This window comes from Columba livia, chromosome 29, assembly GCF_036013475.1.
Source record: "Columba livia isolate bColLiv1 breed racing homer chromosome 29, bColLiv1.pat.W.v2, whole genome shotgun sequence".
NCBI lineage: Eukaryota > Metazoa > Chordata > Aves > Columbiformes > Columbidae > Columba > Columba livia.
Genome location: NC_088630.1, coordinates 2180007 through 2198447, shown reverse-complemented (window position 1 = coordinate 2198447; position 18441 = coordinate 2180007). Strand labels below are relative to the sequence as shown.

The 18441-nt window shown below is 49.3% G+C and overlaps 1 protein-coding gene across 6 annotated transcripts in view; it reads right to left on the bottom strand.

Annotated features, from left to right (window-relative positions):
• Window positions 1-1860: 1860 nt before the first annotated feature.
• SCN8A (sodium voltage-gated channel alpha subunit 8) overlaps window positions 1861-18441 on the bottom strand; it is a 61002-nt gene continuing 44421 nt past the window's right edge. For all 6 annotated transcript variants that reach the window (XM_065043628.1, XM_065043629.1, XM_065043633.1 and 3 more), the window contains 7 exons: window positions 14025-14147; window positions 10623-10907; window positions 9783-9836; window positions 8890-9027; window positions 8183-8287; window positions 7305-7575; window positions 1861-6419 (listed from right to left, as the gene is read on the bottom strand). In XM_065043628.1, coding sequence (XP_064899700.1) covers window positions 5272-6419; window positions 7305-7575; window positions 8183-8287; window positions 8890-9027; window positions 9783-9836; window positions 10623-10907; window positions 14025-14147 — 2124 coding nt within the window. In that variant the 3' untranslated portion in view covers window positions 1861-5271. The remainder of the gene's footprint in view (window positions 6420-7304; window positions 7576-8182; window positions 8288-8889; window positions 9028-9782; window positions 9837-10622; window positions 10908-14024; window positions 14148-18441) is intronic.

Here is an 18441-nt window from a genome sequence, read left to right as displayed (position 1 = left end):
TGAGGTAGGGAATGAGTACCGGTGGGTAGATCGGGACCGGGGGCCGAGTCGTCCCGGCCCCGGCGCTGCGCACCCCATCCGCACCCCCGCGCTGAGGACCTGCAGCACGCAGCCAGCTGCAAGGGGAATGGGTTTGTTCCATTTCACTCATTTAACAACAAAATAAACCCAACCCGGCCTTGTCACCTCAGCCCGGTGAGGCGCCACCCGCCCTGTCCTGCAGCGCCGCCGGCCCTCGCTAAGCACCATTTGTTGGATGAATTGGACCAAAATCTTGAATAGGCAAAATAATTTGAAGGTGCCATCCTCAGGCGTTTGAGTCGCAACACGTTGAGGTTGAGCTGCCCTGGCAGAGCTGTCCCCGGGGCTTGTGACGCTCTGGGTGACAAGCGGAGGGGACGCTGGGCTGGGGGTGTCACCTGCTGCTGGCTGCACCCCAACTTAAGTCCAAAAAGCCCCACGGCTGTGGGGAAGGGTCCCCATGGATCTGTCCTTGTCACTGCCCGGGGACCCCACCGAGTATTGATGCAGGAGAGCAGGGACATGAGGTGGGGGTCTGGCGTTGATGTGCCCAATCGCGGGTGACACCGGGAGGTCCCCAAGGGCCGGTGGCTGCTGGGCAAGGGCTCCCTGGCAGCTCCTGGTAGCTCTGGCTCCTTTTTAAGTGATTTTTGGTGTAAATAACCAGCTACGGGGTCAAACACCACCGAGCAGAGTCCTCCCTGGCCAGAGCAGCTCCAGCAGCGGAGCCGTCCCGTGTGTGGGGCTGGATTGGTCCGGGTCACCTGCTTGTCCCCAAGATGGAGCCCCACACAGACACTGACCCCGACAGTGACACTGTCAGCGCCGGTCCCCACGGACCCACACTGACCCCAATGGTGACACTGTCAGTGCCGGTCCCCACGGACCCACACTGACCCCAATGGTGACACTGTCAGTGCCGGTCCCCACGGACCCACACTGACCCCAATGGTGACACTGTCAGCGCCGGTCCCCATGGAGCCACACTGACCCCAATGGTGACACTGTCAGCGCCGGTCCCCACAGACCCACACTGACCCCAATGGTGACACTGTCAGCGCCGGTCCCCACGGACCCACACTGACCCCACCAGTGACACTGTCAGTGCCAGTCCCCACGGACCCACACTGACCCCGACAGTGACACTGTCAGCGCCGGTCCCCACGGACCCACACTGGCCCCAATGGTGAAACTGTCAGCGCCGGTCCCCATGGACCCACACTGACCCCAATGGCGACACTGTCAGCGCCGGTCCCCATGGACCCACACTGACCCCAATGGTGACACTGTCAGCGCCGGTCCCCACAGACCCACACTGACCCCAATGGTGACACTGTCAGTGCCGGTCCCCATGGAGCCACGCTGACCCCAATGGTGACACTGTCAGCGCCGGTCCCCATGGACTCACACTGACCCCAATGGTGACACTGTCAGTGCCAGTCCCCACGGACCCACACTGACCCCGACAGTGACACTGTCAGCGCCGGTCCCCATGGACCCACACTGACCCCAATGGCGACACTGTCAGCGCCGGTCCCCACGGACCCACAATGACCCCAACGGTGACACTGTCAGCGCCGGTCCCCATGGACCCACAATGACCCCCGATGGTGACACTGACCCCAACAGCATTGGTCCCCATGGACCCAGTGGAGGATAAGGCTGAGCGTGGGGACCATCCACTAATACCAGGCCTAAGTCCCCTCCAGCGCAGCTCCCTCTGCTCTCTGCCGCACATCTCACCTACAAACACACCAAAAAGGCCCTCGAGTGAAACCTGGAGGAGATGGAGGGTGGGGAGAATGGAACCAGTCAAATAATTGGGACACCGAGACAACCTTACCTTGTTCAGTGAAAAGGGTAACATTTATTTGATTCTCTTTTGGCTTATAGTAACGTAATTAATTGTTAATCATGTTGGGTAAGACCGTTATGAGCCACCATGCAATGTCTAATACACTAATCTTCACTATTGATCTTTTACAGCTTTAACATCATTATTTTTCGGCGGAAAATTAAATAATTGGAACTCGGGTGTGGCCTCTATGGAACATCACGGGTTTATTTCCATTTCTGTTCAACATTGGCTTCTATAGTTTAAAAAGAGGCGGACAAGTGGATAAAGCAGCTTGAACTGGTGTTTATCACCCTCCCAACCGCTCTCGGAAGAACAGGATCCCAAACCAGCCCAAACGGGGGGATTTCATGAGCGGGATGGGAAGAGCCACTTGTCATCATCTGACACCTTCAAGTGATTCCCACAACCCCAAGTGCAGGCCAGAAATCCCGCCTATGCGTTGGCTTTGGGCCCAGCTTAAGAACAATGATGAAGTTTAGCCCAATCTTGCATAGAAGTGCTCGACTTATTGCACATTGGAACCCCACAAATAGATATTTTGCTGTTGCAAAATACATTTGCGATAAAGCTTTTATCAGAACTGAGTTTAAGGGGTAACGCTGATTTATTTTGAATCTTTGGGGGGCATTTCCTGGCTATCTAAGGAAAACAGAAAAAATATTAAAAAAATAAAAATAAACATGGACAATGGCATAAGCCAGAAGCCATTCTATTATTTGATAGTTCTTTGTATTTACAAAAAGGCATGCCGATAAAATAAAATGATATATTACAGTATTTATAATATTCTCTTAAAAAGTTCAACCACACTTTTCAGCTGTTTCTCTGTTTCTTTGTGCTGTTTACAGTGTAGCCTGTACATATGGATGTCGTTTCCCTTTGCTATTATACATCCTATCCTAGGAGCGCGTGGGGCGGGAGCTGGCGGGACAGGAAAGGTTCCGGCGTGGCGATGGCCGGGCCGCCAATGTGGCACAGATGGCTCGATGGCTTCCTGCTCTGTGTGTGTATAATTCATTTCGAAGCGTTTGCTGGGTTGGGAGTTATGCGGGCGGAGGTTCATCCTGCCGTTGGGTTTATTTCCTGCTGTTCTGGGTACCCGTAACTCGGTTTGCGTCCCAACGCTCAACCCCTGCGCCCCCCGGGCCGGGCGGCAGCAGCGACCCCCTCGATCTCCTTCCAACCCCCCTCGTGCCCTTGGGAATCATGGAGTCACAGGAGGGTTTGGGTTGAAGGGACCTTCAAATGTCACCTAATGCCATGAGCAGGGACATCTTCAGCAGCTCAGGGTGCTCAGAGCCCCGTCCAGCCTGGCCTGGGATGTCTCCAGGGATGGTTCATCTACCACCTCTCTGGCCAACCTGGGCCAGGCTCTCACCACCCTCAGGGACAACAATTGCCTTTTATCCAGCCTGAATCTCCTCTCTTTTAGCTTAAAACCATCACCCTTTGTCCTATCACAACAGGGCCTGCTCAAAAGTCTATCCCCATCTTTCTTTAGGCCGCGTTTAAGTCCAGAAAGGCCGCGATGATGTGATGGGATGTCACACTGTGTCTCACCACCCTCAGTATAAAAAATTCCTCCCTCATGTCCAGCCTCAATCTCCCTCTTTTCGTTTAAACCCCTTGTCCCATCGCAACAGGCCCGGCTGAAGAAGCCCCGCGCTGGCCCTGCTCAACCATCTCAACCAGAGCAGCGGCCGCGAGGTGGTTTAACTCACCACAAAGAGGATCTGGGGATGCCCGAGCCTGGTCACTGAGGAACATTGACGGTTGGACTCGGCTCGCGATGTTTTTGTGGCATTAGTTACCGCCGCAGCGAGACTTGGCAAGAGGTAGCTCCGATTCCTACCCAACCCGCGGGGCCGGTTTGGTCACCGCGCTATGACAGATGTAAGAAATGGGGGGAAAGAAGTGAAGGCACCTGAGAGGCGGCTCTTCACCCTGCGCTGGCGCTTGGGCAGAGCCCTCGGCGATAGAACCCACCAGCGGCGAAGCGCAGAGCTGCAAAAACTGGTACCGAGGGAGGAAGGGGCGAGGGTCTTGGTGAAACCACCCCGTGGCTCAACGGGAATCCCGCTGGACTCGGGACAACCCGGCGCCGCCGGTCACGTCCCCGTCCCCGCGACAGGGATTGCTTTGGGTATAAGTGGAGATAAGACGCTACATTTTTTAGCACTTATCTCTAAAAATCAAAAGAAACGTGTCTATGCTGCAGGATGGAGGCTGAATAATTAACGATGAATATTGCAGGATATAAATAAACTTGCTGAGTGGTACTTAAGCCCTAAGATTTTGGTTTTACAGTGCCGTTCTCGGTTTGATCACCTCCCCTCGGATGAGGTCCAGAGCAGCATGTAGGTCTGTTATATTTCAATGTGCAAAGGTTGTATGGCAAAAACAAAAGAAAGACAAGTTGCTAAACATCCACACACAATTATTTAATCCGCTCGTTTCTTTTTGCTGTCGCTTTTACCTCCTACTGGCGGGTCTATGAAAAATCACTAAGAACTGGGAAATCCCGGTGAAGGGCGTGATTGTTGCTGAGGTTCCTCTCCCAATAGGGTGTGGGCAGTGGGTTCGTGGCCCCGCGCTGCTGCGGGTCGGGGTGTTGGGCGGATGGTCCTCATGCATGGGCCTGGCACCGCATGCCGGCATGCAAATCGCTTCTATGCACTGAACGAGCACTTTTGTGGGGGGGAATCAGCCCGAGCTGAAGGTACCCGATACCCCATCTCCCCAACCAAATAAAGCCCATGGAGAAAGTAGAATGCGGATAATCAATATCAAATAAACCATGAGAATTAAATGGCGTGGGCTAAATGGGCGGTTCGTTTCTTTTTTTTGTTTGTTTTACTTGTTTTAACTTTTTTTTCTGTTTTTTTTTTTTCCTTTTTTTTTGCTGCTTAACTAAATGCAAATCTAGTTCTGCATGAACAAACCCTTTAACTTGGTGACTTCTGCGTTTTCTTTCAAGAATCATCAACAAAATGGGAAAATAAAATCCGCTTTTGGCTGCTTTGGAAAATATATGAATCCCAGCAGCGGGTTTTCTGTGTGTTTGTGTGTGTGTGTGTGGTTTATTTTGCTGTGTTTGTCCTAAGTTGCATTGACTGATGTGGAACATGCAGTATCCACCTGCCCAAACGATAGAAAATCCTTGGTTTTCCTTATTTTTGTGTTTAAATGTTTGTTTAAGGGTCCTCTCACCAGGTGGAAGGTCACTGCTTTAGATGCAACACTGTCACACAGTAAGCAGACTATGTTTGGTATAAGATCTTCAGGTAAGTGTCTCCACAGCTGTTCTGCACTTCGCTATATTTCATGAGAGTCTGTAAACAATCTTTTCGCTTGCAAATATTTTAAATCTGTACAACTCTATGATTTTTATCTCAACACTTGGATTCCCTGACGTCTTTTTGCCTTTTCGCCTTTTCTCGTCTTCCTTCCTCCGCCCGCTGCTGTTTCTCCTTCTCGGGTTTGGTGACGCTGTCGTAGGACGGGAGGGACGCGGTCGAGGGGGTGCCTTCCTTTTTCTCCCTGTTCGCTCCTCCGTTTTCCAGTTTAGTGGAGACGGGCCTACGGCTAATAAAGCCTCGCCTAGCTAAACGAGCCCTGTAAGCCCTCTGGATAACCACCGCGGACACCTCTTCTTGCTTACGCCGCAGCGTTGTCGTGATGGGCTCATAAGACACTTTGGAAGGGTTGGACGCCACAAATCTTTCCTCCATCTGTTGTCTCAGTATATCCAGCTCCCCGCTGTCCCCCAGGACACGTTTGGTGAAGGCAAAGAGGATGTCCAAACAGTGGATCCTGTCTCCACTCACCATCGGCAGGTCCATGGCGATGAGTTCGATGGTGTTGGGTTTCGGGACGCGGAGAGGATGCTCCAAAGCATCGGCAAAGTCCGCGAGCTTGCTGTACTCTATGAACTGGGTGGCGTCAGGGTCAAACTTCTCCCAGATCTCGTAGAAGGTCTCAAAGTCGTCCTCGCTCAGCGGGTCCGCGCTCTCCTCTGTCGCCACGCTGAAGTTCTCCAGGATGATGGCGATGTACATGTTGACCACGATGAGGAAGGAGATGATGATATAACTCACAAAGAAAAATATCCCCACCGAAGGGTTCCCACAATCCCCCTTAAACCCGCTCCCAGGGTGCTCCTTGTCCAGGTCGCAGTCTGGCGGCCGGTTCAGGATGGGCAGCAGCAGGCCGTCCCAACCGGCCGACGTGGTGATCTGGAACAAGCAGATCATGCTGTTGCCAAAGGTCTCAAAATTGAACATATCGTCTATGCCAGCCTCATGCTTGACGTAGGCAAAGTTTGACATGCCAAAGATGGAGAAGATGAACATGACCAAGAAGAGCAAGAGGCCGATGTTGAACAAGGCAGGCAAGGACATCATTAAGGCAAAAAGCAAGGTGCGGATTCCTTTGGCTCCTTTGATCAAACGCAGGATACGTCCAATGCGAGCCAGTCGGATGACTCGGAAGAGAGTGGGCGACACAAAATACTTCTCAATGATTTCAGCCAGGAACATTCCTAGAGAAGAAGAGAAGGGACAAGTGTGACCATGGAGACGTGCGGTCTGCTGCTTCTTCTGAACCTAGTCAAGGGACGGGGCACGCAGAGCACCTCGGCCAGATTTTTGGTTGGACTCCATGATCTTAAAGGTCTTTTCCAACCAAAACGACTCTATGTGATCGAGAGGTCTCACCTTCAGGCAGGTAAGTCTTAGCTGGCTGCTCTGGCTCCCTAAATAGTCTCCTAAATGGAGAAGGGGGCAGGTACAGCTGCATGAGGATGGATGAGATGTTTCTTGGAGGTGTCTCACTCTGGGTGCCTAACCCTGCCATGGGAGTCAGCCTACGGACTCTATTTTGAAGGTGCTAAAATGTAAGATAAATCTTATTTCAAGCCGTTTTAGACTGCAGGACAGTCTCTAAATGTCGGTGCTTTGTCAGTATTCCTGGGCAGAGCTGAGCGACCCTGTTGTATCTGTGAGGTTGTACATATTTTACAGATTAGCTGCTAAAACCCGAAAACCTGTTGGAGGAAACTGGTTGATTCAACATTCAACCGAAGTGAAAACAAGAGTGCGAATCCCGTGCTGATGTAGGAAGCGCTGCAATGCTATTTGCAGTGGTTAGTAAGCATTATAACATTCTGATGAGGTGAGTAAAAGTTCTGGTTTTAAAGACAGGACAGTAATTGTCAAGTGTCTTACTCCATACAACCGTAAATGAAAGATGGAACAGAGGGATGAGGGTGCATTAGTCAGGGCTTCAAGCTGCCAAATCCTGCCACAATCTCTTCAGAAGGCTAAAAGAGAAGGCAGAAGTCCTGCTAGCGCTATATCCCCCTCAAAGACACGAACGTGCTCTACTCTGCAAACACTCACAGACCTCTAACTGATGTCGCACTTACCCACGATGGACAGAATCACAACCACGAAGTCAAAAATGTTCCACCCGATGGTGAAATAATAGTGCCGCAAGGCGAACATCTTCAGCACACACTCACAGGTGAAGAAGATGACAAACACGAAGTTGATCCAGTACAGGATGTCCTCCATCTGCTTGCTTTGCGTGTCCGTCTCCACCATCATGGTCACCATGTTGAGGCAAATGAGCATCATGATGACAATATCAAACGCTTGCTGAGTCACAAAGTCAAAGACGGCTCCTTGAATGCGGTTCTGTGCAACAGGAGAGAGAGGATGAACCAAACCAGTTTCAACCACAGTCTACTGTTAATTAACGAGTTATTTCACTGTTGGTGGAAACAGGGATGAGGACGCAGTACCTTATGGAGCTTTGAAGGTGAACTCCAGCCACAATTATGGGAAAGGCAGGAAAATGCTCTTATTTATACCCCGAACGTGCCACCACAGCCCTGTTACCAGCATATTTCCCTTGTTGTTGGGACCACAGGCAGGTGATGCCCTTGGGTTCACAAGTGGAGGACGCAGCCGGGTCCACCTCGCGGCGCTGGCGGCTGCAGAGCTCCTGAGCTAGAACCTCAACATCCAGAGCTCCGCTCACTAACACCAGGAGGGCTCCCGCTCTCCATCTACAGCCTCGCAGCCACACGGGAGCTTTCAGATTGTCTGGTGGACTCGAGTGACCCAACTGATTAACAACAACCACAGCTGTAGCGTTTTAAGCTCTCAGCTCATACTTGAACAACAAGAACATGGGGATGCGGAGTCCAGAACAAGGGATGCTCTTGGAGCCGCGGCTCCTTTGAAACCTTCTCTGCAGGGCTGTTTTGCTTTGAGTTAATTCCCTTTATAACATACTCACCAGAGGTCGGGGAATAGGTTTCTGTGGCTTCTTTGAGCCCAGTTTTTTCATGGCATTATAGTACTTCTTTTGTTCTTCTGTCATGAAAATATCTTGACCTCCAAAGTAAAGGGGCAAAAGGAAAACTGGTTACAATCGGCTCGTCCACCAGGAGGAAAAGGAACAACATCCCAGCTAAGTCAACAGGACACCTGCCATATGGGAAGCTGGTGGCAGCTATTTCAGACAGAAAGAGCTCACACTCATAGCCAAGGCGGACTGATTTTCCTTGAAGGAAAAGGGAGGATTTTGCCCAGGAATATTTATTGCACGACCTCCTTTCCCATCCCCTCTGCCTCCTTTGCGACCAACAGTTCTGTGCAAACCCTCAGCTTGGCTTACGGAGAAAACAAGCAGTATCTAAGGGAGGGCCAAGGAATACACCTTATTCCCAATCTGTATATTTTAGTCAAGGCAATAAAAATAAACCCCAAACCAGAAATGCGTGAAAACGTAGTCTGGGGAAAACATCTGAAGAGTTTTACATGAGCCTGTTGTGCCGGTCTCGGTGAGGCGATGCAAGAAACACAGGGGTTCTGCAGCCAAAGCTCTCAAAAGGGAGGATTGTGCCCCAAACTGAGGGTCCTTGGCCTTTATTTTGAAGAATACCCCATCACAGAACCCCAGACTCAACGTTCCCCTCGAATCAGCAAACACACAGCACTTATCTTTTTCTTTTGTTGATTGAAGTTGTCGATGATGACGCCAATGAACAAGTTCAGGGTGAAAAAGGAGCCGAAGATAATGAAGATAACAAAATATATGTACATGTAAATGTTGTCCTCATACTTGGGCTGCTGTTCTTGCTGAATGGGAGATGAAAAGAGAAAGAAATGACATTTCAAAGACCAACAGAGTCAAAACGAGATCGGTCATGATTCCAAGATGCTCATGGAAGACATCACACTTCATAAAGCCATAGTTATATATGGAAAACCATGTCCTCACACTGTTAAAAGTAAAGCAAAAGTATATGCACGTATATTGTATGTATGTACCGGGAGGATGGCAATCTAACACGCTACCGTTTAAACTGATTTTCCCCGTAAATGAGGTCAGTGCCCACAAAATTAATAATCAGTTTGCAAATCACAAAGGAAATGATCATTTTAATGACAAGCACTGTCCAAGTGAAGACATCGTTTGTTCTTCTGAAGAGGATGATTAAGAACAAAAGTGCCTGAAGAAAGAGCGCCAAGCCAGACACCATTTCAAACTGGAGTCAAACCGACGCTCGGGCTCCCGCGCCAGGTTCAGGCAGGACCCTGGAGCTAATTCCTCCCTGTGATTCATTCTGATGATGAAACAGCTTCACCGTACTCCTCTCTTCACTATTTCTACTCCAGCAGGAGTTTCCCTGCCCCCAAAGCAACCAGAACTTGGCCTTTTTGGGCATTTTCTTGAGCGTCATTTAACTCATCGCCCTGACAGAGCAAATGAAACACTCGCAGCATTAAACCCACAACATAAGCAGAGTTCTACCGTTTTTCCTCTTGATTTTACCAAAGCGAAACAGCAGAGTGAAACACTGGGAGGTGAGTTTGTGCGTGAGCAGCTTTACCTTTCTGGAGTCTACTGCCGCATACATGATGTCCATCCAGCCCTTGAACGTAGCCTGGGAAAGAAAACACACGTTCAGAATTCATCCGAAGGAAAAGAATAAGTCTGATTTGTGCCTCTGTATAGTGAACTTAATATCCCTTAAATATTCCTCTTTTCGTTGAATCTAAATGGAATGGATCTGAACAGAATGGATCTGAACGGAAAGAATCTGAACGGAAAGAATCTGAACGGAAAGAATCTGAACGGAATGGATCTAAACGGAATGGATCTGAATGGAATGGATCTGAACGGAATGGATGTAAATGGAATGGATCTAAAATGGAATGGATCCAAGCGGAATGGATCTAAAACGGAATGGATCTAAGCGGAATGGATCTAAGTGGAACGAACCTAAATGGAATGGATCTAAAATGGACTGAATCTAAATGGAATGGATCTAAACAGAATGGATCTAAAACGGAATCGATCTAAAGGGAATCGGTCTAAAATGGAATGAACCTAAATGGAATGAATCTAAATGGAATGAATCAAAAGTTGAATGAATCTAAAACTGAATGAATCTAAAATTGAATGAATCTAAAATTGAATGAATCTAAACGGACTAAATCTAAGTCAATCTAACCAGGTTTACTGTTGTCCCATGGAAGACTGGAGACTCTTTGAAGAGCAGAGCTGGGGCAACTTGCCGTGCCGGGAATGGCAATTCTATTCTAGACCCAAACCCGAGTGGGGTTAATGGGACGCTGCCTTTCACGGGGAGAGGGAAGGAGGCACAAGGCACGAGGAGCAGCTTGTGTTCCCCATTACTAACCAGGGAGATGGTGAGAGCAAAACTTACGACTTGCAGAAGAGCCAGATATCCTGCTCCGACGTTGTCAAAGTTAATTTTCACGTTCTTCCATCGAATCTCGGTGGAGTTGGGTGGCATCAGCGCTTCGCAGTCTGTCTTGTTGTTAACAATTTCTACTTCAAAGCGCTCCTCAGCTGTTTCATTAAAGCAGTAATGATATTTCCCGGCAAACAGGTTAACCCCCATAATGCTGAAAATCAGCCAGAAGATAAGGCAGACCAACAACACATTCATAATGGAAGGGATAGCGCCAACCAAGGCGTTGACAACCACCTGTGTTGGAAGGGGTGGGAAAAAGTTTCAGTATAAAACACAAGGCAGGAACAGCGAGCATCAATACAGCTGTTTTTGGGGGGGGAATTGGGGGTAAGGCCACTGACGGATCGGTGGCGGTTACTCCACGCAGAAGTTGGCAGTGAACTTAGGCCAAGCGGGCAAAGATTCTGCTTCAAAGCCACCCGTGAAGCGCCGTTTTATCCAATAAAACAGGCCGGCTTGTCAGATTTACAGGGTTGGATTTTGGATTGGTACCCCTTTGGTTAAACAATCATTTGAAAGAATTTCAGTTGCCAAAAGGGAGAGGGGACATCACAGAGCGAGGCTCAGACTCTCTTCTCAGTTACAACCAGGCTCCTAAGCTACGGTTTTCTCAGAGCCGAGTTGGAGGAGACTTTTCCTCAGGGATTTATCAGCCAGTGGCCCTTACGGCCATTCCCCACTTGCAAACAAGGCTGTTATCACTTCCAAGCCCGGCTCCTGCTCCCACCGAGCTCACCCGCAACCGCGGTGGCGCCGGCTGCGGTGGGGACAGGCCCAGGCCCAGCGTTGCTCTGGTAAAACTAAGCAGCGAGTCGCCGTTAACATCGAGGTTCTATTTGTGCTGAAGCAAGGCCAGTCACGGTGTGTCAGGCAGACAGCTGAGCATGCGGCTGTGCAGGCTCGAGAGGACAGAAAAGCCATGTTCCTTCCTCCAAACGGCAGCAAACGTGGGGTCTGTCAGAGCTCGGATCTTCCGCCACCTCATTTCAGCCTCGCGGAGTTCGGGAGCATCCCTGGCCAACGCGTGACACAATGGACACCATCAGCCTTTGAAGAGTTAGGTCAGCAGGCTATTAAATCTTTTATGGTGATCTAATTTAGATTCCGTTAATAGGTGAACGGAATCTGGTTTTACGCCTTTGTCTTAGTTTTGAAAGGCAAATCAACGCCACAGCGACTCGGGGTCCTCAAGGGTCCCCACTGTCCCCTCTGCTGGATGAAACCACCACGCGCTTGTCCTGCACCCTCAGCAGGATGGAAAATCGAAGACAAGGGTCATCTAGACATTAATTAGCATCCCAACTGCTAAATGACGCTGTTAATTCATCACCACGTACCCAGGGAGGTGTAAAGACCCAGATTAGAGTCAGGCTCTTTGCTTTGTTCTGCCTTCACCCCAACGGGTCGCTCGGCTGCTGACCAGCGCTGCGCCTTTTTGCGTTAAGATCCTTCACATATCAAAACGCTGGTTTATTCTTCAAGCGGAAGAAGCGTCACATCCTCCTGAAATGCCATCGCTTGAATGGCGTTCAATTTATACGGCAAAAAGAGCTGAGAGGAGGAACATGGCTTTTGTGTGCGGACTGAGATCGCATGCACGTTTCACAGCATTACTGACAACTCCCTGAACAACTGAAGAGCAGAGCAAGCTCTTGGAAATGCACATTGCTATGGAGTAGAGAAAAGCAAAGAACTACATTTTCTGTTGCCTTTGCAAATGCATTTTGGATCTCTGTTCTCGGGCTCGGAAGAATTGTTCTGGTGATACGGGGCAGCAACACTTGTCTTCGGGTCAAAACGAAGGAAAATCATTAGGTTTAGGTAACTAACGGGGTTGAAGTCCCTCAATTTAAGCATGAAATTTCCTGATTGTGCCTTAGAAATCACGGCTTAAAAATAGCCTTTAATATCTACAGCTTTAGTGCTGGGTCTTTTCCTCTTAGGCGGGACCTGATCCCAGCCCAGAATAAGCTCTGGCTTTGTGCCGATGGAAAAGTTTTCATCCTTTGTGCCTGTATTCTAGAATCAAGTTTAGAATTAAGCAAACTGACACAAAGAAATAACAGCTGGATAACGTATTAGGGAAGCAAGAACCCTCTTTGGATCTGTGATGATGCCATATATCTCCTTATAAAGAAATTCTGGTGGAATTTGAGGGTTTATGCTCAGCCCATCGAGTCTCCGTCGCTGTTTTGTGCCCAGTTACGCTGCAGCAAATTCAACGGGGAGCAGAAGGATGCGGGTGAATCGCTCCAGTCACACTCTCAAGTAAAACTGCGGCTTCTATTCTCTTCCCTATTCTTTTTAAACACATCATTTTATCTCTTGGAATATCTCTAACTGTGAGCTAACTAGGATTTAGCACAAAAGACCTACTTTCTTGTTCTAAGTGCAACTGGGAAACCCATTAATACAATGTGCCCTTTACTGAAGAAAACCAGATTTTTTGTGTGTTCTTACGAGACTATTTCAGTGCCAAACCAAAAAAAAAAAGCACCAAAATAGAGGATATCGGTGGCAAAGTAACGAGACGCTGCAATAATTGCAAATCCCCAAGGCAGTGGTGCTGTCTACCAATTTGAGGAAAGCTCGTTAAGTTCAATGCTTTGCTTGTGCTTCGGTGCCGGTTCCGCAGCGACAGGACAGGGACCGTAAAGCGAGGGGACAGGGGGGAGTGGGGAGGAAAAGCTTCACTGTCAGACAAGGCTTCCAGTCCCGCCGGACTGGACCGAGAACAACAAGGTGCAACAAGAGGAATTAAACCAAAGGCTTTTTGTCAAAGAGCTGCGCTCCCCGCCAGGCCCTTCCTGCAGTGATCTGAGAAAGGAAACAGCCTTTTACCCCCCTGCAGGCAGACTGTATTTTTAAAACAACCCCTCCGATACAGGCTTTCAATCCAATTCCACCAGCGGCCAACACCTAGAGGGGCTGGAGACACCCAGCTGGTTCCAATTCTGCTTCTTTGCACCTGGTGATTCTCCCTAGATCAAAATAAACCACAGCTGAGAAGCCCCCTCGGATGCTAGAGGTCAAAGCCAGGCTAAATGAGAACAGCCAAGTGTTAAACGTTGTCTACAAATGGCACGTGGTTTGGGCCAGTAATTAATGTAATGAGGCAGCTGAATGCATCTCCCTTTCTTAGGAGGGGAGGGTGCAGCGGTGGGCGGGTGAGGGGGCATCCACGGTCGAGGTGATCGAGTCAGCAGCTGCATCATGATTCTCTTGGGAGTTTTTATTATTATTATTATTACGATTGATTTGTTCTTTCCACCAGTTTTGATCAGTTCTAGCATGCTTAAAAAAAACCGCTCCACAGGCATGCAGAAGGATCAGCTGCTAATGGCATCTTACCCTCATCCCCTCAAATCGGGACAACGCTCTTAAAGGCCTCAAAGCTCTTAGTGTCCTAAGGGACTTTATGGCACCTAGTTCCGAGTAGCCCAGGGCATTAGCTATAAGGCTGACTAAAGAGACCTACACAGAAAATAGAAAAAAAAAAAAAGAAAGAAAGAAAAAACAAAAAAAAGAAAAAGAAAGAAAAGGTTCCAGACTGTTAGAACGAATCCCCTAGCGCTGATTGCCCAGCCCAGACTACCAGCCTGGGCGGCCCCCAGAGTAAATACCGAAGACATGACACCAGCTGCCTACTTCACTTGACTGAAACGACCTGGAAGGAAATAATGTGGTTGAGAAAGGCGTAAGAAAAGAACAGAGGGGAAAGAGAAGTGAGAGAGAGGCAGAGACACACAGACGGAGAAGGGGTCTGTCGAAGGAAGAGCCCAAACGATGACAAAAACCTTACCCTCGCCCTTTACTGTCTGCAGGATCCCAGCGGCTCCCATTAAACTTAAGCCAGACAAATGTTAAAGGTACCTATGGGAAAGAATACAGATAAATACACACACTGCACAAACTGTGCTCAACTCGTCTCGCGATGCTGGGGCTGAGCGGAGCTGCGGCCTCCGGACGGGCCTGCGCCGAGTGTGCTGCTGCCACACTGTCTGAAACACACCAACGCCGACCCCGTCACACGCGGCGCTGGGGCGGCCAAGTCCACCTCCTGCCGCCCGGCACCCGAGGACGGGGACGGTCGCTCTGCCTGCAACACCGAGCGGCCCCCAGGATGAGGGTGGTCGGGCTCATTCCCGCTGTGCGCAGGGGTTGTGGGGCTGCTGGGGCTCTGGCCTGGGTTTGTTAAAAACACGTTTCTCTTTGAGTGAATTTGTCTGTCAGCTACAGCTTGATATTAGCTGCATCTTCCTGAAAAGCCAGATACATGTTTTGGTAAACACAGCAATGGAATGAGAGGTCATTGATAAGAATGGATGCACATCTCGTGAGAGGGGCAGAAACAGGTGACCAAAAAGTGACCAACTGAGTATAGAATCCCAGAATCCCAGAGTGTCAGGGGTTGGAAGGACCTGGGAAGCTCATCCAGTGCAATCCCCCCATGGAGCAGGAACACCCAGATGAGGTTACACAGGAACCAGGCGGGTTGGAATGTCTGCAGAGAAGGAGACTCCACAACCCCATGGGCAGCCTGGGCCAGGCTCTGCCACCCTCACCACGAACAAGTTTCTGCTCAGATTTAAGTGGAACCTCCTGTGTTCCAGTTTGCACCCATTGCCCCTTGTCCTGTCACTGGTTGTCACCAGAAGAGCCTGGCTCCATCCTCCTGACACTCCCCCTTTCCATATTGATCCCCAGGAATGAGTCCCCCCTCAGTCTCCTCTTGTCCAGCTCCAGAGCCCCAGCTCCCTCAGCCTTTCCTCACACGGGAGATGCTCCACTCCCTCCAGCATCTTGGTGGCTGCGCTGGACTCTCTGCAGCAGTTCCCTGTCCTGCTGGAACTGAGGGGCCACAACTGGACACAAGATTCCAGGTGTGGTCTCCCCAGGGCAGAGCAGAGGGGCAGGAGAACCTCTCTGACCTACTGACCACCCCCTTCTAACCCCCCCCAGGTCCCATTGGCTTCCTGGCCACAAGGGCCAGTGCTGGCTCATGGTCACCCTGCTGTCCCCAGGACCCCCAGCTCCCTTTCCCCTACACTGCTCTCCAACATCTCATTCCCCAACTTACACTGGAACCTGGGCTTGTTCCTGCCCAGATTCAAGACTCTACACTTGCCCTTGTTCTATTTCATTAAATTGTTCCCCGCCCAGCTCTCCAGCCTGTCCAGGTCTCTGATGGCAGCACAGCTTTCAGTGTCACCACTCCTCCCAGCTTGGTGTCACCAGCAAACTTGCTGACAGTCACTCTATTCCCTTGTCCAAATCGTTGATGAATATATTGAATAATCCCGGCCCCAGCACTGCCCCTGAGGCACTGCACTGGGTACAGGCCTCAACTGGACTCTGCCCATTGACCACGACTCTCTGGCTTCTTCCCTCCAGCCAGTTCGCAGTCACCTCACTACCTGCTCATCCATTCACTTGGATACTTCATATAAAAGTGGGAGATCACAAGGATCTTGTCCCTTTTCCTTATGGTCAACATTAGGAGAGGACCTTGCTAGTCATCCCTGTGAACTGAGGCCCAGTGACAGACTGAATCCAGTTCCATTGGCTGCAGAGTCCAGTCCAGGCCTTCGGGTGCCTGCCCTGCAGTTGCCGGGACTTTAAAGATGGGTTTTGTATATTTTGTATTATTTTCTCTATTTTTATTAGTAGCATTAGTAAAACATTTTAAATTTTCCTCCTCTCTGTCCTTCTTTCCCTGCCGATCACCTGTGGGAATGGGGAAGAGTGCGGGGTCGAGGGGGGAGAAGGGGTTAACAATATACCTGCATAGTTTTACTGTCACCCCGCAATCAAACCCTCAACAGGCTCCTGCCACTGGGAACAACCCCATTTCCATTTCCATTTAGGCTCTACCCCTCTGAACTACCCAATATCCTTGAGCAGCGGTACCAAGCGCGGCTCAGCGTCCGCAGGATTAAACCCCATGTTACCAATAGCCTAAACCCATCTACTTTGGGAGCTGGCCCGTGTGTTCGGGGCCGCCGTCCGTTCCGATGCGAACCAACGGAAAACGCTTTAGATCAGATCAGACATGACTTGGCCATTTGTGAATAATATCTACAGACACCACTGCGCCAGCATCCCACTATTCTCTGCTTTTGGCCGGGATCACGTCACAGACACAGATAAGAACCAGATATGTCAACCTTTCTTACGGGAAAGAAACAAGACATCAATATACCGCAACAAATAACGGACAAACATGAGACCTCCTCTTAGAACAGGTGGGATTTTCAGGTTAATTCTCAGAATAGGCCACTTCCTATTTATTATTTAAAAATTGATATTAAGATAATAATGTGAAATTAATTATAACGATGCTCGTTATTCCACACATTCCAGGACCAGATTTCAAATGCAGGAGCAAGAAGGAAAACGTTCAACTTATCTTTATCTTATCAATTTATATGATTTAATCTTATTTTACTGCTTTTGCCTGTGCTTCACACTGCTTCTGTCTCCAAGATAAATGGCCACAATACACGGCAACGCGCTCTGGTTTTCCATGGGGTTTTCTGATTTTAAACTGACACCGATTCAAACACGCCGGGTGTCCCAGAGGTTTATGACAAAGTCTTTGTGATGGGCCTAATTAGGACGGGATGGAGCCCACGGCAACATGGGGCCATGGAATTCCTGCTCCCGAATTCCAAAATACGGATGGGATCAGAGGCCATAAACAAAGAACCACAGCGATTTACCCCGTAAATATAACACACTGAATCGTCACTTTTAGAGCTTCTTCCCTCGCGATAACGACTCCGTCTGCAGTAAATCAACCCACTAAAGCCCAGCTTAACTTTCATGGGTCTTTTGAGTTTGATTCTCTGGGACAGACACACCGCAGCGCCGACGGCTGACAAAGGGAATCCCACATTGACTGCAGAGCACGAGCCTTCATATTACCCAGAAAAAGACTCTGTCTTCACCAATACACCCAGCAAGCTTTGGGGCTCAGAGGAGGGTTGTTTGACAACGCTAGCAAACCTGGAAAATACCATTCAAGAGCGTTGTTATGACGCAAAGGCTTATTCTGCCAGCCTGACTTCACTCGAACCCCGTTTGTGTCACATTAAAAATTTGTCAAAAAGAAGTTTGATTTAACGAATAGCTGCGATCTTGCTGACTGATATTTTGGCATCTCAAATTCATATTTTTGCACATGAAAACGTGCCGCTCTCCTGCCTGAGACACCAAGTGAAAAGAGGAATTCTTCCTCAAGCCCTGGTCCACGTGCGCTCGTTCCAACGTGTTACCTGATAGGGAGGGTCCTTATCTTTACTCCCCCAGCAACCAGGTACTCGGGATGAAAACAAAACGTGCACCAAATCTGACAATTAAACTGCACTTTGCTCCCAGCGGCTGGAACTCAACTCACACTGTGAAGCAGAATGCCTGGCAACACTATTTCTGTGCTCGGCTGCTGGTCGGCTCTTTAATTCAATACCCCAAAGAATTGCCTCTGCTGGAACGCTCTCCTCAAAAGCGGGACGGGCACGGGGTTATTTATCAGAATTTAATACTTCAAGAAAGGTGTTAAGGGGATCACAGAGGACTTAAAATATAATTAAAATGCAGTTTTCTATAGGAAATTTTATAGATGTCTATAGGACAGTTCCAGTCACTCCTGCCCTGGGTTCCAAGCACAGTTCCTCTGCCTACTCAGAAGTATTTCCAAGTGATAATGTCACCACACAGTGACTTGTCATAACTGAATTGTATTCAAAATTGTCCAAACAAGAAGCTT